The sequence below is a fragment of the Mucor velutinosus genome, assembly GCF_035048745.1.
Source record: "Mucor velutinosus strain NIH1002 chromosome Unknown tig00001564, whole genome shotgun sequence".
Classification (NCBI taxonomy): domain Eukaryota; kingdom Fungi; phylum Mucoromycota; class Mucoromycetes; order Mucorales; family Mucoraceae; genus Mucor; species Mucor velutinosus.
Genome location: NW_027041906.1, coordinates 4,235,040 through 4,258,451, shown reverse-complemented (window position 1 = coordinate 4,258,451; position 23,412 = coordinate 4,235,040). Strand labels below are relative to the sequence as shown.

At 41.4% G+C, this 23,412-nt stretch overlaps 8 protein-coding genes across 8 annotated transcripts; 3 read left to right on the top strand and 5 right to left on the bottom strand.

The window, feature by feature from the left end:
- Positions 1-574: 574 nt before the first annotated feature.
- On the bottom strand, positions 575-1,434 carry ATC70_011695 (uncharacterized protein; the record flags this gene model as incomplete). Its single annotated transcript, XM_064830881.1, has 4 exons — positions 575-971; positions 1,038-1,119; positions 1,202-1,276; positions 1,377-1,434. 4 exons carry the CDS (start codon positions 1,432-1,434, stop codon positions 575-577), a joined length of 612 nt encoding a protein of 203 aa, XP_064683383.1.
- Positions 1,435-3,893: 2,459 nt separating this feature from the next.
- On the top strand, positions 3,894-5,549 carry rga1_3 (Rho-type GTPase activating protein Rga1; the record flags this gene model as incomplete). Its single annotated transcript, XM_064830880.1, has 7 exons — positions 3,894-4,004; positions 4,078-4,182; positions 4,251-4,325; positions 4,397-4,495; positions 4,561-4,713; positions 4,768-4,945; positions 5,008-5,549. 7 exons carry the CDS (start codon positions 3,894-3,896, stop codon positions 5,547-5,549), a joined length of 1,263 nt encoding a protein of 420 aa, XP_064683382.1.
- A 4,444-nt stretch (positions 5,550-9,993) lies between these two features.
- NOG1 (Nucleolar GTP-binding protein 1) lies at positions 9,994-13,646 on the bottom strand (the record flags this gene model as incomplete). Its single annotated transcript, XM_064830879.1, has 6 exons — positions 9,994-10,439; positions 10,508-10,665; positions 10,764-11,926; positions 11,981-12,564; positions 12,641-12,920; positions 12,984-13,646. The coding sequence occupies 6 exons, from the start codon at positions 13,644-13,646 to the stop codon at positions 9,994-9,996; spliced, it is 3,294 nt and encodes a 1,097-aa protein (XP_064683381.1).
- A 1,792-nt stretch (positions 13,647-15,438) lies between these two features.
- On the top strand, positions 15,439-16,382 carry ATC70_011692 (uncharacterized protein; the record flags this gene model as incomplete). The annotated part of the gene is made up of 5 exons (XM_064830878.1): positions 15,439-15,451; positions 15,519-15,645; positions 15,701-15,820; positions 15,876-16,035; positions 16,095-16,382. The coding sequence occupies 5 exons, from the start codon at positions 15,439-15,441 to the stop codon at positions 16,380-16,382; spliced, it is 708 nt and encodes a 235-aa protein (XP_064683380.1).
- A 979-nt stretch (positions 16,383-17,361) lies between these two features.
- Positions 17,362-18,072, bottom strand: ATC70_011691 (uncharacterized protein; the record flags this gene model as incomplete). The annotated part of the gene is made up of 1 exon (XM_064830877.1): positions 17,362-18,072. The coding sequence occupies one exon, from the start codon at positions 18,070-18,072 to the stop codon at positions 17,362-17,364; it is 711 nt and encodes a 236-aa protein (XP_064683379.1).
- Positions 18,073-18,801: 729 nt separating this feature from the next.
- ATC70_011690 (uncharacterized protein) lies at positions 18,802-19,707 on the bottom strand (the record flags this gene model as incomplete). Its single annotated transcript, XM_064830876.1, has 2 exons — positions 18,802-19,205; positions 19,260-19,707. The coding sequence occupies 2 exons, from the start codon at positions 19,705-19,707 to the stop codon at positions 18,802-18,804; spliced, it is 852 nt and encodes a 283-aa protein (XP_064683378.1).
- Positions 19,708-20,249: 542 nt separating this feature from the next.
- Positions 20,250-22,457, bottom strand: ATC70_011689 (uncharacterized protein; the record flags this gene model as incomplete). Its single annotated transcript, XM_064830875.1, has 5 exons — positions 20,250-21,028; positions 21,082-21,534; positions 21,597-21,852; positions 21,937-22,304; positions 22,361-22,457. 5 exons carry the CDS (start codon positions 22,455-22,457, stop codon positions 20,250-20,252), a joined length of 1,953 nt encoding a protein of 650 aa, XP_064683377.1.
- Positions 22,458-22,827: 370 nt separating this feature from the next.
- ATC70_011688 (Malic enzyme) lies at positions 22,828-23,363 on the top strand (the record flags this gene model as incomplete). Its single annotated transcript, XM_064830874.1, has 2 exons — positions 22,828-23,014; positions 23,068-23,363. The coding sequence occupies 2 exons, from the start codon at positions 22,828-22,830 to the stop codon at positions 23,361-23,363; spliced, it is 483 nt and encodes a 160-aa protein (XP_064683376.1).
- Between the last annotated feature and the right edge of the window lie 49 nt (positions 23,364-23,412).

Below are 23,412 nucleotides of genomic sequence, written 5' to 3'. Positions count from 1 at the left end.
CCTATGACAATATCCCTGATAAAACGTGGCTATTCTCATGTGCAATCGACATTGTAATACATTTACAATTTAAGCGATTCCAGTGCTTTCATTATTTCCTCCACATGGCATCTGTAACAACGGCAAGCTTGTAACACTCAAGCGAATTAAATTGGTGTCATCATTTGCCATCAAAATCAGTTCATTTCCCTGGTTCATGTCAAGGCGCAAAACTCAGATTCACGATTTTGAGCATTCGTTTAATGAAATCAGCACATGTTGTATCTCCAAATGTGATTGTTTACACATAAATTGACAGTTGATAACGAAAGCGAAAACCTTAAATTTACTGTTGTACATTACATTTCGATATAAATTTTATGTATATAAAAAAAAAGGTGGAAGAAAGCGAGAATTAAGTTATATATCACTCATGGTGAAGCATCAAGTACATATGGATGGTAAGAGAGAGAGAGAGAGAGAAAGAGAGGAATAAATAGATTGATCATAAAAGGGGGGGGAGGATTTTTTTTAGGCAAGAGTGAAATTAGAATAGGATAGTAGAGTGTAATAGGATTATCGTGCAAATGAGACATTACATTAGAATACAGCATTTGTCAGAGGCAACGTCAGGAGCATCTTGGATGCCAAATTGATCATGCCCCCGTGTTTCTTGCTCTTTGTTGTATCTACGGATATCACGAACAACCTCGAAAAAGGCTTCATCCACATTGATTCTTTGCTTTGCAGATGTCTCGATGAACTGACAGCCGAAATTCTTTGCCAAATCTCTTCCTTCCTGACTGGACACTTGTCTGTCACCCTCCAAATCACACTTGTTTCCTACCAATACCATTGGAAAGTAATCGCGATCCTTTACGCGGCAGATTTGTTGATAGAATGTTGTGATTTCTTCGAATGACAGGCGAGATGTGATTGAATACACCAAGAGGAAACCTTCGCCATTTCTCATGTACTGTTCACGCATAGCACTAGAGTTGATTTCGGTACCTTTTTTTAATTACAGCTCCTAGGAACCACAACATGATGCAACATACCTGTATTCCTCTTGACCAGCCGTATCAAGGACATCGAGTAGAGCAGTTTCAGAGTCAATTACACATTGCTTGCGATATGAATCTAATATAAAAAAATAATTTCTTGTGTTACTATACATAATATAATCGAGAAAACCAGGTACATCGAATAGTTGCGTTTTTACCTTCGATTGTAGGATCGTACTCATCGACAAAATGTGATTGAATAAACTGAATGGTCAAGGCAGATTTACCAACACCTGTTGCATGAGTTAGTTTTTGGTTTCAAGCACTTTTTTGCATTCTGGTCAAGATGAACCAAGATGGCCATTTTGCCCAAGAAAATCAATCAATACTTACCACCGCCACCAACCATGACCAACTTGTATTCACGTACAAATGAAGAAGCTTTTGACATGCTGTTTGATTCAAGAATAAAGGAACTAAGCGAAATCCAAAGAGAAAAAAAGGAAGAAGAATCAAAGAAGAGAAAAAAAAAAGAAAAAAAAAAGAGGAGAAGAAAAGAAAAAAGAAGCAAGGTTATACAGTGAGATGGAGACACACACACTTACACTCACACAGAAGAGAGATAATCAACTCAACGCAACAATAACGCCGTGACGTTGGTTAAAACCAAAGTTTAGTAGATTTCTCAAGTTACATTTTGGATTACCTGATGATTCTTCCATTGGTCAAGTGTCGCTTGTTGTTGGGAGATCCAGCCATTTATCCATCCAGCCCCTTGAAGATCCAATGTAAAGACATTCTGGTGAACGTTCTTGAGCTGGAATCACCAGGCCCTTCCCTTGATGTGTTGGATGCTGACATGCAGAGTTTCAGCTCTCATCATGAAAAAAAAAAAAAAAAAAAAAAAAAACTCCCTAGAGATTATTTACATCATATACGCCAGTTACACAGCGTATTACTCTTGTATATTTGATCTGTAAAGATTAATTGTGTACAGCCACACTAAAGCATCCATTTACAAGTTATGATGCAGCGATCGTTTTTCTGGATTGAACTGGTTCACATGTTGTGCCTTGCAATATTATCCCTGCTTGCTGTGATACTAGTCTACTCGTATGCAGCTAGCAAAAATGTCTATTGTAGTCAAGGGCTATATATCAATGCATTGCACCTAATGTAGATGCCTTGTTTGTATAGTGTTACCAGAGTAACGTTGTCTGGAGCAGCAAAAAGTACAAGTAGAGAACAGCCATGCTATCTAAAGGAAAGCGATCTAAACCACATGAACCTTTTAATTACGTTACATCTCACTTGTTGAGATGCATTTGCCAGAGGAACATAGTTTAGACATACATCTCTGGCCGAGAAGTGACACTTGAGGGTATTTATACCAGATCAGCATCACCTGAGCATCAAGATAAAGCTTTGAACGAGTTCATTAACTCTGTCAAAGAAAAAGCAGATTAGAGAAATAGAACCATCCTACTACAACGTATACTTAGTCCTCACTCCTCGATAGAAATCCTTTGTAAATTGCCTAGAACCCGCGGATCTGGCTCTTTTACAACGCTCCACGCCTATATCGTAAAAACAATTCACATTTGGACAGACAGCACACTTGCATCACCTCTTACTATTCAAAACTATGCAAAACACTGCAAAATTTGGGTGCATTCAAACCGCATCTTCTCGTGTTAAAAGCCGTTTTAGGCCACCCAGAATTGCACCAAACAATTGCTCTCATCTGGCAATCACTGTCTGGCACCTCTGCTCCACTTTTTCAGGATCGTCGAAAATCGATCAAAATCCGTGCGTGATACCTCATGATTTTCATCGAAAATCAGACGATCGCGTTTTTGACCCCAAAAACGAAGACTTTTTCTATGGTATGTATTAAATCAAAATGTCTCTGTCGATCCAAGGCAACCCCTGAACCTTTGTTTGGGAGGCCTTCATATGCAAAATCTTGACGTTTTCGCCAAAAAACCTCATTTCATATTTTCCAAGATTACTCAACAAGTTTATTCAAAACACCACCTACAATCAGTACCATTAGAAGCGCCTTGAAAAGCGCTCCAAGAATGTATTAGGAAGCATTGGATGATTATCACATTTTATATAGTCGAAACTTGCAAAATAGATCGAGCAAGTCGAAATTTGATCAAATATTCCCATTTCGAGTAAGAAAAAAAAAACTGCTAGTCGGAGGCTGAAAAGCTTTGGCTGCTGGCAGAAGGGATGCCTTGCGTATCCTGTAGGCAGTTGACGCTGTTGGAAGCCTAGAAGAGGGTATTGCAAGCTGAAGATTACTATAGCCTTGTTATAATACTTTAAATTGCACTTGTTATACGTATGGTTTGGCTCAGAAATAATGATAGAGGCCCAACATGCAGGAACAGAGCGCTATGTTGCAATATTGAATGATGTCGTTTCCAATATCGCTTATTATGTAGTTTTTCCCTGACACTAGTAAATTGAATGAGTGAGAGAGTGTATTATATTCTAAGCTTTTGAAAAAAAAAAGACTGATGTATATCGTCTGGATCGACCTCAAATCAACATGTAGATCTGGAAGTTTAAATTGAACATCTCACACTGGCCATCATTTGCATTTAACGTTTGTATAAAAATGCATGTATGGGAAACAAGGTCCAGCGGTATGCAGTATGCACCGATAAATTGTTAAAAGCTTTGCATGCATTGCGATACCAGAAGTAATCGTATTTCCTTTATACAGGATGCTCAATTGCAACATGTAGTGTAGTGCATCCTTTGAAGAAGCCATGTTTACAAGCCACGATTGTAGAGCTATTACTTTTTTTTTTTTTTCTTCTCGGAGGTTCTTTTCCTCTGCCTATTAGACGCGTTAAGGAATAATTCATTGCATCCTTTTCTCTCTACATACACAAAATGGCTGCTGTCCTTCGTATTCCCGAGAAAAATGCTAGTGAGATCCTCTTGGTCTCCAAGTTGGTTCAATCTGATGCCAAGGTTGAGACCTCCAATGACCTTGTTTTAGAGGTAAAAGCGAAACGATATTTATGCCTCGACACATTTAAAAACAAGAAGCTCCAACTGACATGTTACAATGTAGTTGGACGGTGAAAAGATTGATACTCCCAACTCCATCATCAAGGCTCTTGTTTCCAAGTCCAAGAAGGCTGAATTACTCGGTGCTGATAAGGCTGAACAAGCTCAAGTAATGACGAGAATGTATAGAGTGGCACATGTCGAACATTGGAAAAAACTGACAGCTCATGATGATAGGTCGAGGAATGGTTGTCTTTCACTAACCAATCTCTCAGAGGCGTTGGTAAGAAGGAAATTGTCTCCAACATTGAGGTAGGTTACAGTTTTGGAGGGAGATGTCAAAGCTAGCAAAGCAGATCATACTTATATCAACATGTTGATAGAAAAAAATCAATGACCATTTAAGCAACAAGACCTACTTTATCAACAACCATTTGACCATTGTCGATGTTGTCATTTTCGGTCTCTTGTTCTCTCATAGTGTAAGTTGGAGTCATGTAGGGGGTCTCTATGAAGAGGCAGTGAATCTAATACTGCGATACCACAGAAAAGCATCAAGGTCACTTCTGCTCCCAACACTTTGCGTTGGTTTGATCTCATCCAAAACACTGTTGTCAAGGCCAACAACTTGACTCAAGACTTCCCTCTTGTTGAAATCAACCTCGATGATGTTCCTGAGCCTGCTGCTCCTGTTGTTGCTGTAAGTCATTTGTTGCATGAAATACAGAATTTGATGACCAACATACGTCTATAGAAAAAGGGTGACAAGAAGGGCGGTGATGTCAAGGCTGCTCCTGCTGCTGCTGCTGCTGCTGCTGCCAAGGACAACAAGAAGCCTGAAGCTGCTGCTGCTGGTAAGGATAACAAGAAGGGCCCTGTCGAAGGCGGCAAGTCCAAGAAGGAAAAAAAGAAGGCTGAAAAGAAGCCTGCTGGTAACGTATCATGTGGGAAATGATCTGATAAGAACTTGGTTCTAATGGCATGCAACATGTAGCTCCTGCACCTGTTGAAACTGATCAACCTGTTGTCTCTCGTATTGATATCCGTGTTGGTTTGATCAAGTCTGTCAAGAAGCATGAAGGTGCTGATTCACTTTATGTTGAAGAGATCGATATTGGAGAGGAAGAACCTCGTACCATTGTGTCAGGTCTTGTCAAGTGGTATCCTGTTGAGGAGATGGAGAACCGTATTGTTTTTGTTGTAGCCAATTTGAAGCCTGCCAGTATGCGTGGTGTCAAGTCATACGGTATGGTTTTGTGTGCTTCTGCTGCTGATGGATCTGCTGTTGAATTATTGGCACCTGTTGATACATCCAAGGTCAAGCCTGGTGACAGAGTCTTTGTTGAAGGTCAAGAAGGCGAGCCCGAGAAGGTGTTGAATCCCAAGAAGAAGTACTGGGAGACTGTTCAACCTGAACTCCATACCGACGATAATCTCATTGCTCATTACGGTGATAAGCCTCTTCTTGTTAGAACTGCTTCTGGTGAAGCTATTCAAATGAAGGCTGCTACTGTCAAGAATGGTGGTATCAAATAAATAAAATGTCTTGTTGTATTCTGTCTATCTCTCAAAGCAACCTTGTCCATTGAGGCTATAAATTTAGATCAAACACTGTATGAAAATGGATATTATGTACGACATCAACCTTAAACCACTGTGTTTTGGTAGTCGTTCGAGTTGGTATACTAGAACAGAGGGCGCAGATCGGCGTGGTCCAGTGGCAGTTTGGTTGAAATCAAAATCAACCACCCCGCACGATACATGGAGCCATGACCAACAAACGACACACTTGTCCGTAAGAAGGGGCAGACCATAGAGCAAGTGTTCTTCCCATGGTCGGAGTGCGTGGTAAACGTGGATGCAGACCAAAAAAGGGGTGCAACAAATGGAAGCCAAGGCACACAGACACGAGAAGGTGGTTGGATGGCAATCCCATACTGACATGTTTTAGTAATGTAGTATATATTAAACATGGTATAAAATCTTGCCCTCGCTTTCTTCCCCCTTTTCTTTTCTTTTTTTTCTTTTTCACTTTTTTTTTTTTTTTTCCTTTTTATACATAGATCAACATTATACATAATACTACATTGCATTGGATATACTTGTATATAACTCAAAGCATAACTGTATCATACATCGCAAAACACAGACGCACGCGTACAAAATAGAGGTTATATATGATGCAACAGCCGTTTGCAATGGAGTTTCCTTCTTCTCGGGGACAACCTGATCTACAGCAACCAAAAGCCAGGAATCAACCACAGGGTCAGGTACAGCTTTGAATTCCTCCTTGGATTCATTCATCTCTCTAACCTACTGATAGCTTGCTGCTTTGATGAGAGGCCGCATGGAACCTGAAAATGAATTGTACCTGGATTTGCAGCAACAACAGCAACAGCAATTAGAGCAAAGACCAAGCAGTGCACCTCCTGATCCTCATCAGTTTCAGTTTCCCATCCAAAACACTACTGGAGAGCACGTAAATCTACTTGGCAGCCACCATGCATGGAAGGGCAACCATCAGCCTGTAGCTTCTCCTCTGTTTGACCCGTCATCTTCATCTCGTCAAGTATGGTCCAGTGCTAGCAACAAAAGCAATAAGAGCAGCCGTCCCAATATGGATCAATATTACAGTAAGTACAGCATCCACTAGATGCGAAAGCCCCAGTCATAACTGTAGGTTCATTTTAGGTTTCCAAGGCAATCAACTGGAAGAAAGCAGTTACTTTAATGTGGAAACACATCAGCAGCAGCAGCAGCAGCAGCAGCAGCAACAGCAACAGTTTCATCTCGATGTAAGTATATCTATGAGATGCACATTATACAAGCTAAACATCTGGGCGCTCTTTTGATATACAGAACTATCACCGATCAGGTTCACCATTTTCTTCTCAGGCACCAGCCAACAAGCGAGGTTTGAATCATAATGGCAGCAGCAGTAGTCGCATTCTGGACGAGGGCAATCATAATCAGCGAGGCTACTTCTCTGTGTTTTCTGGAGCCGAGCAGCCATCCACTCCTGCTTTTGCAGTTGATACTACTACTGATGGAAATGCAGATCTTCTGGCTCAGCAACAACAGCCTTATGCACGTTTCCCTTTGTCACGGCCCATGTCACCTCCTGTCCGCAGCAAGTATGTAGCCTCGCCTCCACCTCGTGCCAATTCCACTCCACCTACAGCTCAACATCATCAGTACAACAATCAACAGCAGCGTCAAATGGAAGACTACGAGTATAGTCAGCTACTGATGGGCATGAGTCAAGCAAGTCTGAATGAAAAGGTTTGTCATAGTAGCCTTTAAGTAAATCGAGTCTAAATTGCTTATCTTTCTTTTTTCTCCCTGATCCCACATTCACTCCTTAAAATACTTCTTTTGGGTTTGTTTAGCAGCATGAAGAGGCTCTGTCAAAAAGGCATTTGCAACAACAACAACAGCAACAGCAGCAGCAGCAGCAGCAGCAGCAGAGATACTATCAATGGATGAGTCAGCAACAGCAAGGCAACATTGCTGCTATGCATCCACCGCCTCAAAGCTTAGATGCTGTATTGAACGAGAATTCAATGCCATGGAGTGGTGCAATGTCTCCTGGTAACTATCTCAATCGTGTGGAGTGCGTTTCAAGGGATATGTATACTAATACATCATTTCAAGTGGACAAGAGTAGTAGAATGCAAACACCTCAAGGATACCACCCAAATACCATGTGGGATAGTAGTGACCGTGTGGGTACGCCCGATATGATGATGGAGTATAAAGGCAACAGATACAACAGCAATGAGGATATGATGCGCTCACCTTTACATCCTCCTCCTTCTTCTTCTTCTTCTTCTTTTGTCAATCAATGGGCCACTTCGGGCGAGTTCTCTGGTAGAGCAAGTCCTTCAATCATGTCCAACACGGATTTCAGTCAGCCAACTACACCAACCATTGCCACATCGAGCATGGGCCAGCCACAAGAGCAGCCATCACTTACCAATGACCGTTTGTTGCTCCAGTTGCAGTCTCGTCAACGCCAGATACTGATGCAACAGGAGCAAATTTTGATACTGAGAGAGCAAATGATGAGACAGCAGCAATTACAGCAGCAGCAGCAGCAGCAACCAATGCCATCTTTGGTTGCTGGTGTCTTGCCCAACCTCAGTACCTCTGGCTATTATCCCGGCTCCACCAACAATGGCCTCAGTGCATCCATGCCGAGTACACCTGCTAGCCCTGCTCCTCCTCGCAGCAGTCGCAACAACGGATCCATGACACCCAACAGCAACTCGATGCATGAATCCAGCACAACGCCATCATCATCAGCCGCCACCGCTGAGGCTGTTGTTCCTATTATCCGTAGCCCTTTGTTGGAAGAGTTCCGCAACAACAAGAACAAGAAATTCGGACTTCGCGACATCATTCACCATGTTGTCGAATTCAGTGGCGATCAGCACGGTAGTCGTTTTATCCAACAAAAGTTGGAGACAGCCAGCAGCGATGATAAGCAGTTTGTTTTTGACGAGATTCTACCCAACTGCTTGCAACTGATGACAGATGTATTTGGCAACTATGTGATTCAAAAGCTATTTGAGCACGGCAATCAAGCACAAAAGACGGTGCTTGCTAAACACATGGAGGGACACATTTTGTCCTTGTCGTTGCAAATGTACGGGTGTCGTGTTGTGCAAAAAGCACTGGAATACGTACTGACGGATCAGCAAGCAGTCTTGATCCGTGAATTGGATGGCTGTGTATTGAAATGTGTCAAGGATCAAAACGGCAATCATGTGGTTCAAAAGGCAATTGAGCGTGTGCCTGCGCAGCATATTCAGTTCATTATTGATACGTTTTATGGCCAAGTCTATCATCTAGCAACGCATCCTTATGGCTGTCGTGTAATTCAGAGAATGTTTGAGCATTGCCCTGAGGATCAAACAGTAAGTCCATCATTCTGCAGGTTTTATGCGTGGGTACTCAGACCATCCTCACTGTAGATTTACTTGTTGGAAGAACTACACAGAAGTACTAGCCAATTAGTGCAAGATCAGTACGGAAACTATGTGATCCAGCACATTTTGGAGCACGGTAAGCCCAAGGACAAGGCTCTGATTATCAGCAAAGTCAGAGGACATACACTTCAGCTCAGCAAGCATAAATTTGCCAGTAACGTGGTTGAGAAGTGTGTAGCCTATGGATGTCAAGAGGATCGACAAGCATTGATTGAAGAAGTGCTCATGACTCGACCTGATGGGTAAAAAAAAAAAGGAAAAATGCCCTCTCTTGTGTAGTAGTCTGACTTGTTGCGTAGATCCTATCCATTAATGTCCATGATGAAGGACCAATATGCCAACTATGTTGTCCAAAAGATGCTTGATGTCGTTGATGGGAATCAACGCGATCTGTTGGTAGCAAAGATCAAGCCTCACCTTCAAGGTTTGAAAAAGTATACGTATGGTAAACACTTGATTAGCAGTAAGTATACTTTCTATCTAAAGTATGGCCTTGATGCTTTGTACTAACTGCTCTTTGGTATAGCTTGTTTAGAGGTGGAAAAGCAAATGATGTATGCTGCTGTTGCCAACAACGCGTCCAATATGGCAGCAGGAAGTTCGTCGCCTTTGATCATTGAGAACCTAAGTATCGCCAAGCCCTCTACATCATCTTCTAACACTACATCAACAGCAATCTCTCCTGCTGCTAGCCATGATATCTCTTTTATATCTCACCAACGTACATAACTTTTATACATATGTTATTCTTTGTATCATCTCTGTCTTTGTCAAACAACCGCTCACTATTACTATTACTACTACTACTACTACTACTACTAACAAGCCTTATATCTTTTCCAGATATATTAATTCTTCTTTTCTTTTCTTTTCTTTTCTTTTTAAATACTATATATATACTCTTTGAAAAAAAAAATACTTCATATACTTTAATTTTCAATAAATAAGAAACCCCCCCTCCTCCTCCCCCTTCAATCTAAATATATGTGTTATTTCTTTTCCTTTTGCTGTTTAGCTAATCTCTCTCTTTCTCGGTTCTCCTCACGCAACTTTTTTTTCTGCTCCTTTTCTGCCAATTTTTGTGCTTTTAGTTCCAATCGCTGCCTCTTCTTCTGTAGCTTGGATTCCTCTAGCATTCGTTTACGCTTCTTTTTCTCCTCCATCAGAACCGTCGAATGAAGTGTATTGGATCCATCTCGTAGTGCTTTGCGCTTGTTACTGTTGATGTGTGCTGCATTGGCAGATCGAATATGAATAGGTGGGTATTTGGGGCGATTGCTCTTTTTAGTAGGTTTGAATTCATCTTCCATTGCAGCATTTTGTGGATTGTCTTGCATGCGTTTCCTGTACCATGGTTTTAATAAACCGATAAAGGCATCCTCGCTTTCTACAGGCGTGAATGGTGGTGGCGCTGGGTGCTTGCACTGAGGTTCCTCTGTTGTTGTGTCAAAAAACGTCAATACCAGGATGTGATCCGATGCAAGTGTGTGTAAAGAATCATACCTTTTGTTTTGCCTTGTGCCATCTTTTTTAGTTTTGATTCATCGTTTTTGAACCAAAGCTTGGCTGGTATTTGCAACGAACTCATGTTGTATTCTTGGTCCAATCCCAGCTCTTTAAAACCAAAGAAATCCTGGCCCAATGCCTCGCCAAACAATCCTCTGCAAAAAAGATACAAGTTAGAGCTTCTTGCAACGCGGTAAAGCTTCTCGCACATATATATATATATATATATATATATATATATATATATACTTACGCAGTAAATGCATCATCATCTCCAAACAACTCGCTTTCATCATGCACCGATGCTTCCGTAGATCCCGCTACCAGCTCTTGATACGTGCCTTCCAAACGTCTGCTCACGTCTTTTAAGCGATGCCCATATTTCTCCACATCATCCGTAACATAGGTCTCTAAATCCTCCAGCTGACTCACACCGTTCTCATGCAGCGAGTGCAGTAAGATCTCCTCGCCTGTCATGTCCTTGCTATGCGTATCGCAATATGTTTTAATTGTTTTACCAATGTTTGTGAAATACTCGGCCATAAGATCGGTCAGGACGTTCAAGGGGCCGCCTTGTGCTGCCTCGAATCCAGCATGCGTCAGTAATTGGATAATCGTGCGTTGCATCATTTGGTGAGTGGCTTCTTGACTGATCTCAATGGAGGAGACATCAGAACAAGCATTAGGTGGTATCGACGGTGCAGTATGTGTTGGTGTAGAGGATGTCGGCATGGATGCATCGTCGTCATCGTCCTCTTCTTCTTCCTGCTCCTCCTCCCTGATTGTATTACTGGATTCGCCAAGTGGGGTGTTGTTGCGAATGGCATTGCATTTTTTGTACATGAATCGAATGTTGGTGAGCTCTTTGATATTGTCATCCATGAGTGCACCTAAACCATGATCAGTGCGCTTTGTAGCACTGTATTGATCCAGCAGCACTGGAAGCTCTCTCTTCTTTTTATTGGATGCAGTGTGCTCCTGCTGCCCATCTTTCTCTTCGTCTTCCTCCTCATTGCCATAGTACTCATCTGCATTGTTAATTTCCTCAGAAACACCTTCGATCTCGGGCAATCCAGGCACGGTCGAATATTCGGGCAGAAATAGGTCATTTCGAATCGCATCGTCCTCATCGGTAGGCTTGGGTTGATCACTTTTACGGGAGAAAAAGAAGCCTCCGTCAAATCCATCTTCATCTTCAGAATTCAGGTCGAAATTATCATAGATGCCGCCGCCCATCCCCTCATATCTTTCCAACCACCTCGAGAATGCGGCCCGACTGCAACGCATGAGTTTCTTGGTGCTTTCAGGCTGGTGATGCAAACGCTCCATTAAACTGAACCGTTCCATGTCCAGTGACGATATGGTGATAGCATGTCTATTGCCAAAGTCAAACTGATACTGCTTCTCTATGTCCGTCTACATGAAAACCATCAGCATGTTATGCTACCTATAGCTACTGTGTGCATTTACCGTCGCTTTGGCTCTGGTCTTTTTGGTCACTTCTCTCCAGATTGTATTTTGTAATTCGCCCTTGTCCATTTCTAATTCTTGATGCAAACTCTGTTCTTCATGCGCTGTGTCGATAGCAGTGTGTGGTTGCGTTGTGCCTTTTTTAGGGTGTTTTCCAGCATAGTTGGCATGAAATCCTTCGTCCACCAATGAATCATGCGTGACGGATCTCTCTCTGGAGGCACGACTCGCACTACGTTCTCTGTGGTTGTTGTTGAGCGTCAGCTTGATGGTTGGAATGACGCCGCTTTCAGGTGCTGGTGTAGCCGATGCTCTCTCATCCTCGCTCATGTCCATGGGATCATCACCCTCCTCTCCTCCAAATCTTTCCTTGACATTGATATCAGGCACACGGGGTAATAGTCGATCCGTCTTTCTGCGCATGGCAATGGCATGTTTGCGATATTCGCTGTGAGGGTCTGTGTTGTAGTCCAAGCAATTTTGGTAGATCAAGTGCAAATCATTGGCGAATTCCTTCTTGTTCTTGTACTGAAATGCCTTGAGCTTCTTTGACACTGTGCCCAGATCCATTGGATTTTTGATCACTATGACAAAAATGGTCAAGTCATGGCTACAGGCATAATGCTTCCCTCCCCCTCCCCCTTTCATTTCATTTCTTACCTTCATAATAATCGGGCGCTTCTCTTTTACTGACTTTGGTCAAGAATGGTGTAGAATGTTCAGTGTAGTTTTTCAAATCTGTCAATAGTTTTTCGCATGCTTCATACAAATCTTCCTGTCCCACTTTGTCGTCATTTGCCCATTTCGATTTGTGAGGTTTGACGTCCAGTAACAGATTTCGCAGTTCTCGATCTGTCAGGTTTGTTTTTTCTCGGTTGTCTGCAATGCCCTTGAGCAAATACTTGAGGTTGAACTGATCTGAATCATCTAAAATGTGCAACTGTATTCCAGCAAAATGTCAGATTCCGTTTCGAAAAAAAAAAAAAAAAAGTCTCCTACTTACAGTCGAATTATTATTATTGTTTTGGCTCTTTTCTTCATCGTGGGCTTCTTCTTGTGCTTGGTATTCCTCTAGTTTTCGTTGCTCAATCATGGCCGCCATGTCAAACTCAAGTGTATGATAAATATCTAATAAAGGGACATGGTCACTGTTTTGAGCTGCATGTTGTTGCTCGTCTTGCTGTATCTGCTGCTGTTCTTCTGCTGTAATCGTGGTTGTTGAATCAGTATCCAGCAGCAATTGATTTTTTGGTATCTCTAGCTTAGCAATGGTGGTTTCTTGATTGTCTTGAATCTGCCTTGCTTCCAAGCATAGTTTATCAATATCCAGTCTCAATTGTTGGCAGCATGGTCGATTTTGCTGATCCTCTTGTTTGTTGTGCTGAAAGAAATGTGGTATAAATTGCTCTGAGAGTAAAGCACGCACTCGAAAGGCAGTGAGTTGATGGCTTGTGAATTGGCATTCTGGTCCTGCTGCTGTGTCCATCTTGAGTTCGATAAAGTGCTGCCATTGTTGAAACGATGCCAGTGCTGTGTGCAGATGCTCTTCTTCTGCAGGTGTGAGGAATGTCTTGGGTACATCTTTATGGACAAGGTGCTTGGCTAGAGCATAGGACAATCGAGGCCATGGTGGCAATTTAGTCGGTAGTTGTGTTGATGTAGCCATGATCTTTTTGTGTGTAGCTGTAGAGATGAAAATGAAAAAGAAAAAAGGTGTCAAATTTAGTCAGTTCGCGTTTTAGAATAATTTCAAAAGATGAGCTCAAAAAAAGGGGAAGGGGGTGGAGACCATTGAATACAAAAGACGTTGACATAGAGTTCAGCACTTGAAGCAATTCAAACAGGATTTTTGTATTAAAGTCGCTAACCCTAGCGCTCTTATTCCATCTGACGCTCATTAGTATGATATGCGTCTGTGTCAATAGCTGTTTCCACAGATTTATATATCACGAGTAAGCTTTCAGTGTGGAACGAGAAGATGCTGTTTACTGTTAATGCTTAGACATTACACTACTCCCTGTCAAAGATTATGTTATATTCGTTTTAGTAATTATCTACATCAGTTAGTTTTCAAAGCCTAAAGAATCCATTACTTCTCAAATCTTGTCCAAGCACTTTCAATCGCTGCATATCATCAGTACCCATATAATTGCAGATGGCATATGATCCTACTATTTAAGCTTCTAAGACTAGGCAGGAGCCCTTGATGGACAGCCTGTAGCAGCTCACCCAACGTTTCCAAGATACTCCATGTCGGTATCAGTGCAAAATAGCTTAAATACAAACATACAAGATACTCTTATTACCTCTTACTATTCAAAACTATGCAAGACACTGCAAAATTTGGGTGCATTCAAACCGCATCTTCTCGTGTTAAAAGCCGTTTTAGGCCACCCAGAATTGCACCAAACAATTGCTCTCATCTGGCAATCACTGTCTGGTACCTTTGCTCCACTTTTTCAGGATCGTCGAAAATCGATCAAAATCCGTGCGTGATACCTCATGATTTTCATCGAAAATCAGACGAACGCGTTTTTGACCCCAAAAACGAAGACTTTTTCTATGGTATGTATTAAATCAAAATGTTTCTCTCGATCCAAGGCAACCCCTGACCCTTTGTTTGGGAGGCCTTCATATGCAAAATCTTGGCATTTTCGCCAAAAAACCTCATTTCATAGTTTCCAAGATTACTCAACAAGTTTATTCAAAACACCACCTACAATCAGTACCATTAGAAGCGCCTTGAAAAGCGCTCCAAGAATGTATTAGGAAGCATTGGATGATTATCACATTTTATATAGTCGAAACTGGCAAAATAGTTTGAGCAAGTCGAAACTGTTTAGAATCTGGCCAATCTGGAAAGTATTTTTGAAAGCGGTCATTTCAAACCGTTTTGGCTTGCAAAATGCATTCTTACAAAAGGCAATTGATGTTTTTGAAGCTTGTTAGAGGAGCATTGCGAATTAACACATAGTGTAGCTTTACCTTACAACTCTCGTCTATGTCTGCTGCGTATTTCTGTATGTAATTGATGTACTCGTTGCGAATGGCTTATCCAAATACAAAACTCAAATATAGAATGCAACGAAATGGCATCTTGCTCAAGAACATTTGCTCATGATACTTTGACAGTGACTCATAGTAGTATTGCTTATTCAGAGGAATATTTAAAAATCGCAATTTGATTCATTTGCTTCACATGTTTGAGAACCAGATATTCGGAAGTGGCCAAATACAACATCGGATATACCCTTTGAGTGATCCCAACAGGGATATTCACAGCTGTATCTTTTGCAAGGCTATCACTTGCTATGGGTGTTATGCAACTGCATTCATTTAGTCTGTATTTTTTTTTTTTTTTTTTTTGAAAAATAGTGGCAGGGGTTTCACATAGTATGGCATATTTAAGATACCAAAGATCGCCGCAGATTTTCATGTTATCTCTTACATTATCAGAAATGGCTACACCAGGTAAATAGGTCAATATAGAGTGTTTAATCAACATTGACTTGGGCTCACTAAAAAAAAAGCGTTACAGATTTCAAGAAGCTTACACTTTGCGGCGCATTATTTTGTCCTTACGTTCAGCGCACTCGTATCACACTCGCAGAATTGGGCGTAGACTATGACTTTGTGATCATTGATGCAAAGAACAAACCCGCTTGGTAAACATGGTATTTGGTCTTTACCAGAAACCATATTGACGTTGGTATAATTTAGGTATCTAGACATTTTTCCAGAGGGAAAAATCCCTTGTTTGATCGACGAGAATAAGCATACCATCCCTGATTCTCTGACAATTGTTCAATATCTGTGTGAACGATTTGCTGATAAGAAAGCGTGAGTGAATTCAAAAAGTGGTTGTTGCAACATTGTCTCATACTTTCTCCCTCAGCTTGATTTCTGATGATCTTGTCAAGCGTGCTGATAGTCGTTATGCTATTGAATTCTACAGTAGCTCCATCGGGTCTGATTACAACAAATATCTCAATACATGTGGCGAAGACGGCTCTTTCAGGCACTACAGAATGGTCATGAACGCACATTTACTTCGTGTAAGTTGAAGAGCTCCCCGACTATGATTGCGTATTTGTTTAACAGGGATTCTACATAGCTAGATCAATTGCTAAGAGCTCAATCAACCACAGGACCCTACTTTTTAGGGACTGAATTCACTTATGCAGACATTGGCATGGCGTCGTTTGTGATCCGTATGCTTACGTTTAATAAACACATGCTCGATGGATTTGAATTTAGCGCTCTCGAAGCATGCCCAAGAGTAGCCAACTACTTTGAAGCACTCGTCAGTAGGCCATCTGTACAAGAAACATTCTTGGGTACTGAAGGATATCTCACTTGGTTGACAAATGATCACAATGTAGCAAAGCCCACCAAAAAATAAATAAAACGGGACCTTCATCTATGCAACTACAGGATTGTGTATTTCGCAATTTCAGGCTCTAGATGTAGCGGAGGTTCCTTTGAAAAAGGTAGCAAGATCACATCTCTGTTGTAAGCTTATATCATCAAGCACCTTAGAGATGTATAGATCAGGTAACACGATGCTTGTCATGCTTTTTCTGGTAAATGACCAACATCTATTGAATATTGTGCAAGCATCCATTTGCATTATACTTTAATTTTTTTTATATATATATACAATTAGTATCCGTGTCGTACATGCAATGGATCATGGGTATTGGTAAGACATGAAGGGAATGTCTGTTTAGCATGAGTTGTTGTACAAGCACAGACGTACAGGGTAGCACAACAAAAAAAGGGTTTGAATAAATGCAAAGGGTATATTTACATGTCATAAAGGAGGGTGGAGGTTTTGGTCAATGGTTAGGACATGCCACTTTGTATATATGGCATCTGTCCAAGCCGTGTGGATCTTCTCATAAGATAGGGTCAGTCATGGCTATAGTATGGTCATACTGCACACAATTCTAGCAGCGTATGGTGCAATACTCTTTCAGAGGATCAGATTTCCATATATATAAGCATTCAACTAGAGAGCCTCTTTATCCAATAGCATGTTACAAATAGCATCCACAAAGCCAATGGAATCACTGGAATCATGAAATCACGCAAGACGGATTTGAGAAGATACGATCCGTTTGATTTTTAGAATAACTTTGACACATATATAAAATCAAAATGTGTGCATCTGTGTGTGTGTGTGCATCTGTGTGCTTCTGTACACTGTATTGAGCTTTTTATTGAGATCGAATGTAGATTTTGTGTTCACAATAGACTATAGACATGTATGTTTATTTACAAAGAGTGATTGGATTTGTGTCAGTTTTTGATTTTTTTTTATTGAGTTCGTTTCAAAGATAGAATAACAAAAGAGATGATAGCCCCTTGAAAGGAAAAATTTACTCTGTATTCAATAAAGCAGGATCCTTTTCAACCACAAGCGCACGCAACCATTTGGCTTCTTTTTCTAGCTCAATGACTCTCTTTTCGAGTGCTTCGGCTTTGATAGTCATCTCTTTAGCTGTTTGCTCTAAAGCTTGCTCCCTTAATTTCTTTTTCATACGGAATCTAGCAGACGCAGCTGTGTTTCGCTTTCTCTTGTCTTCTTCAATAGCATCCGTGTGTTCCTCGTCTTTTGAATCTTTGATAGCTATCGATGCTTTGCGTTTCTTGGAAGGAGCAGAGGGTGTGTTGTGGTTTTGTTGAATGGGAGATTGGGTTTGTGGTTGTTGTTGTTGTTGTTGGAGTGGTGCGGGTGCTATTCTTGGTAATAATTGAGATTGGAGCTGTTGTGGTTGTGGTTGTGGTGTAGGTTGAATGGATTTTACAGAGGAAGATGTAGAGGGTAGTAAGTAATTGTTGTTATTCAAATAAGTGTTCATCAAATTGTTGTTTTGTGGTTGCAAATCATTTAAGCCAGCAAATGTTGCAAAAAGACCATGTTGTTCAGCAACAGCCTTGTAGGAATCATCCGCAATAGCTTGGCCAGGCTTTGTATCAAATGTGAATTGAGCATTAGCCCAGATGGCAAGCTCCTCACTGAGGGCTTCTTCGGAAAGAGGTACAGGCGAATCGTCTCCAAGTAAATTTAATGAAGAAATATATGACATATTGCAAACAAACGAAAAGTGAAGAGTGAGAAAAAGAGAGCTACTAATTTCCAATGAAAAACACATCGGATTTTTATAGCCTTATTTTCCAGACTTTATCACATCCGAACCGCACGCTTGTCTTACGAATGAGGTAAAAATTGCTTACAAATACGTTTATCTAGACTTTTGGTGTTGGTTTCCAGGCGCAAGAGGATGCACACGACCGAGAGCCATCATATTGATTTTGTAGACTCATGCTAATGCGTTTACTTGTTTCTAGTTTTTGTTTCAATCTGTTGTATCTCGACAATAGAGGGAGCTCATCTACTATCATCCTTTTGATTTCTTGACCATAGGCATTGCAACACGGACTATTTTCATACAGAAAGCGTTTATCAATCGGTGAATCAAGGATGTGTTAGTAGCTTGAATGGCTTTCTCAATGATAATGGGTAATGCGCACTGCCACCATCGTGGTTTTACATGGCATTAGGGATCTGAGCGATCTATTGGGCTACCGAACAAACGCACGCACTTATAGATCCATGATGTCAAATCATCGCCATAGTAACGAAATGACTTGGAATAAACAGTAACATGGATATTTCTTGCTTTTCACTGGATGAACAATCATGCTTGCTCTGTAGTTGAGTACCATAAAAAAAAAAGTAAGAGATTGGAATTTGATTTTTATTGATTTGACAAATTACAGAAAAAAAAAAAGAAATGTGGGTAAAGAAAATCAAATTATGTGTTGACGATGGTACCGCCGTTAGGATGCAAGACGGAACCGGTAATGTAGCTAGAATCCTTAGATGCTAAAAAGATGTAACAGGGTGCAACTTCACTGGGTTGGCCAGCACGGCCCATAGGGACCTGCTTGCCAAATTGTTCAACTTGTTCCTCAGTGAATGATGCAGGAATCAAGGGAGTCCAAATAGGGCCAGGAGCAACACCGTTGACACGAATGTTTTTGCTTGCTAGTTGTTGTGATAAGGATCTTGTAAAGGTGACAATAGCACCCTTTGTAGAAGAGTAATCAACTAACTGTTGGCTTCCCTTGTATGCAGTGACAGATGTAGTGTTGATGATGGCACTACCAGATTGCATGTGGTTCAAAGCGAACTTGGTTATGGCAAACATACCAAAGACTACAAACAGAGTGAGTAGAAATGAAAAAGAGTACGGCCTTTTAGACTACATACCATTGGATTTGAATGTTCTCTCAACTTGCTCGAGATCAATCTCGTTGAGACTATCACAAATGTGTTGCTCAGAGGCATTATTGATCAAGATGTCAATAGCACCAAACTCCTTCATGTGGTTGTCAATAGCCTTCTTTGCGAATTCAGTATCAGCAACATCACCAGCTTCGAAACGGACACGAGCACCATGCTTTTCAGCGAGTTTAGCAGTTTCTTCAGCATCCTTCTTTTCGTGCTCTCTAAAGATGATGGTAATACCATCTACGCCTTCCATAGCAGACATGACGACAACAGATCTGCCAATACCGGAATCACCACCAGTGATGAATAACTTTTTGCCCTTCAACTTGCCAGCAGCCTTGTAGTCCTCGGCAACAGCGGGTTGAGGATCCATTTTATGTTGAAGACCAGGTTGCTTCTCTTGCTTTTGTGCGGGAAATCCAGACATGTTTGTAAATATGATTTTGTATATGTGTTTTTCTAGAAGACGTAGGAAATCAGAGCTCTTTTATATGTATTTATGGTCCATGCAAAAATGACAAGGTCATCATTACATAATGATTACTTACACGCTCGCGCTATGTCGATATGCATGATACCATCCACTCTATTTTGGTGATTTCATTCTTATGCTAACGTTTGGGCCATCATCATGATTACAGCAACAAGTCAGCTCCGAAACAAGGCTTTTCGCGTCGTTTTGGCCTATTAGTTCAACCTTACGTAGAGCGATATTTGACTGAAACCCATTTCATGTTTGTTGTTTTTGACAGTAAAGTATATTCTATGTGCAATCACCGTGATATAATTAGGTTTGATTGATTGATATCAAGGCAATGAAGGGGGGGGGGGCCTTAACCATAACAGGCACTATCATAGTTTGATGGTGGTTGTGTTTATTGATTTGAATGAAGAAAATTTAAACATTAGCATTAGTAGAGTAAGAAGATGTTGAGAGATTAAGAATAGTATTATAGTTGAGTACATGAGTTAACGAGAATGATGTGGGTCTTCGTTTGTCATGTTATCTAAATCAATAGAGCATAGTGAAAAGGAAGACACATCAATGTCTGGTAGTAATCCGCCATCTACAGCAGGCACATAGGTGAATGCGCTTGTGTCAATGGTTGGTGCATAATCTTGAGTAGCCATAGATGGACGAGGTAATGTCTCTTCTTCATCATCTCCTTCAAGAGAAGCAGTGCGGCTAGTACGTCTACTGTCACTTGATGTGCGAGGTAATTGCTCAGCAAGGGCTCGTTCATGAGGATGCAAGGGTGTTAGTGGCTCTTCCATAATAGAAGCAGCACTGGCATGAGGGTTATTATTTTCTCCATTGCCAGTAGTGGCAGCAGCGTAAGCCATATGTTGTGCCTCCATGGCTGGAGATAAAGGTTGTTCCTGCTGCTCTTGTTGTTGCTGTTGCAGTGTAGCATTCTCTGAAGCCTCTATAGCTCTCAAATCAGCTCTCAATCCAGGCGAACTAGGCGCTTCTGTGCTTGTGATCACGGTGGATTGGCGTGATGGTTGCGTCTGTCCTTCTCTTGCAGCCGTATTAGTCGTTGGCAAATCACCCACTTGGCCTATTCTCTTGCGTCGATTTGCCTTGAATCTGAGGTATGGACGCAGAAGTATGCCTCGTAATCCAGTTACCTTGGAAGCAGCTACCAAACCATCAGGATCGTCTATGACCGTCTCAGATTTGCTATCGACAGAACAATCGAATTTACAAAGGGGACATTCTCCAGACTTGCAAGTCAACCAAGGGTCTATACAAGGCAGTCAGTAAAATGAGTGTTGTGTGCTGCAGCAACAACTTTACCAATGCAAATGCAATGGTATTCGTGATGACAGGGCAGCTCACGCACTTCATCCCCAATCTTGAATGCTTCCAAACATACAACACACATGTTATTGATAGGCGCATCAATCTTGATAATGACAGATGCCAATGAAGGCTTTCGAAGTAGCATCTTTCTTTTGCTACCAAAGAAGGATCTTTCGTTTTTGGCGGTTGCAGCAGTAGCAGACGATGCAGCCGTCGTATTCATTAGCGCTTCTCGTTGCTTTTCATCCGATAGAACCGTCTCCACCTTTTTGCGTTCTTCTTCGTCTGGCAATGAGTCAATGGTCCTGGTAGGAAACTCGCACAATCTAGCCACCGTGAGCAATGCTTTACCCATGGGCAAGCCTTCTGTGTTATTGGGAGCACGCTGACGCTCAACCACCGAATGAAGTCTCTGGTTCTTTTTCCACATGCAAATATGCATGAGCACTGGTTTATATATATACAAATTACTAAAGTGACCCTTTCATTTACATAGGATAGCAACCTACCTGAAAATACAATGCTTGTTCCTAAAATCACAAGCATGACAAGCAATGTATACTCCCAAGCAACAGGCTTGATATTGTCGGCTGGCATCAGCGATACACGCACTGTGATTTTGGTAGTGAGATTGGAATTATCATTGACAGACATCTTGTGTATAGGAACACCTGCCATCTTTTCCAACTGATGATACAGCTCTAAGCCTACGCTATGATCAGCGTAATATGCAGGTATGGTAATACCGCTCTCTGGTGGCACTCCCTAAAGACATAAGGTCAGTTCTATATACAAACGCTCGATCAAAGGCTCCACATTCAGGGGAGAGGGGAACAAGGTGCTCTTTACCGCTTTACGATCGTCAACATGAGTCGCATTGACCAGAGTATCATAGACAATGGCACCGATAGCGCCTTCATGTTCAGCATTCAATATCTTTTGAATCAATGTGCAGTTTCCACCTTGCTTTTTGATGAGTGCAATCTTGGGCACTTTGGTTGATTTGGGATCGACATCGTAGAATGGGAGAGGGATAGGCTGCTGGACAGTGAGAGGCGAGCAAGAATCATCTCGATTGTAGAGCACACCTGTTGCTCCATCGATGCTAGGCAAGGGGAGGTTGTCCAATGGAGCCACTGTCTGGATAAATCTGTTGGCAGGAACGTCCATGGCGACTTGAGTGATGGCGCTGGAATTAGAGTAGAGCCATATTGCGCCTAATGTGTGCCATGCTTAGCCCGACAGTGGCAAGCGTGTTGATGTTAGAGGTTACCTTGTAGAATCAGTGGATCCTTTTCTTTCAAAAAGATGCCTGCGTCTACCAGACTAGCAAGGCAAGTGCAAACAACTGCAATCAGTGTCTTTTTCATTTGATTGTTGAGCAAGAGAAAGAAGAAGCAAACAAAAAATACGAAATCCTTCGATTCGCATGATCTGATGGATTTCTCTCTCTCTCTCTCTCTCTCTCTCTCTCTCTCTTTTTCCGAAAGGAGGTTGTGCCCTTTCGTATTCAAAAAGGAAGCAGTTGGCCCTTAAACTTTCTGCAATCATCAATTATAAGCTTAATGATTTGCATGAAGCTCAACCATCAATGCCCTCCTTTATTATGTAAAATCACACGTTATTTTTGTGTGTGTGTGTGTAAATGGATAAACCTATTGCCAATGATTTAAAGAGGGTAAAAAAATTCTTTTTCTTCTCTTGTTCTTTTTGTTCTCTTCTCACAAAACACAAGCAAAGATGGATGTCGAATTAAACGCTCCAGAGAAATTCATACTCTGCAATAACGAAAAGTGTTCTACTGTATTCAAATACATGGATGTATCAGTTCATACTGTCGTTGATGGCCCTGATCCAAGAGATCACCTTGCCAATGAAAGAAATATACTGGCTTGGATTCGAACAGGCACTACATTGTCCTTAGTGGGTAAGCGCATGGTGTGTTGATGATGAGTAGTCCTTTTTAACAAGTGGATCTAGGTTTCATGACGCTGCTAGACATGCCCACCAAGAATTTTGCACCTTCTTACTCACTGCCATGGACCAATGAACCAGTGTCCATCAATGCAAAGATTGTATCTTACATCTTTGTCGGTCTAGGCTTCACATGTTTCATCTATTCACTGTTTAGTTACTTCAAGAACCAACAGCAGATTGTCAAGAGATTGCTTTGGGTGGGCCATGGCTGGGTTGGATACACTGTTGCTGCTGTCATTATCGTCTTTGTCATCTTCATCATGGTCATGGCATTGACTGAAATTCCACCACCTGTTTAGAAAATGCATCGTCTTGCTTGAATAGATACACCTATATATACCTCTTTGT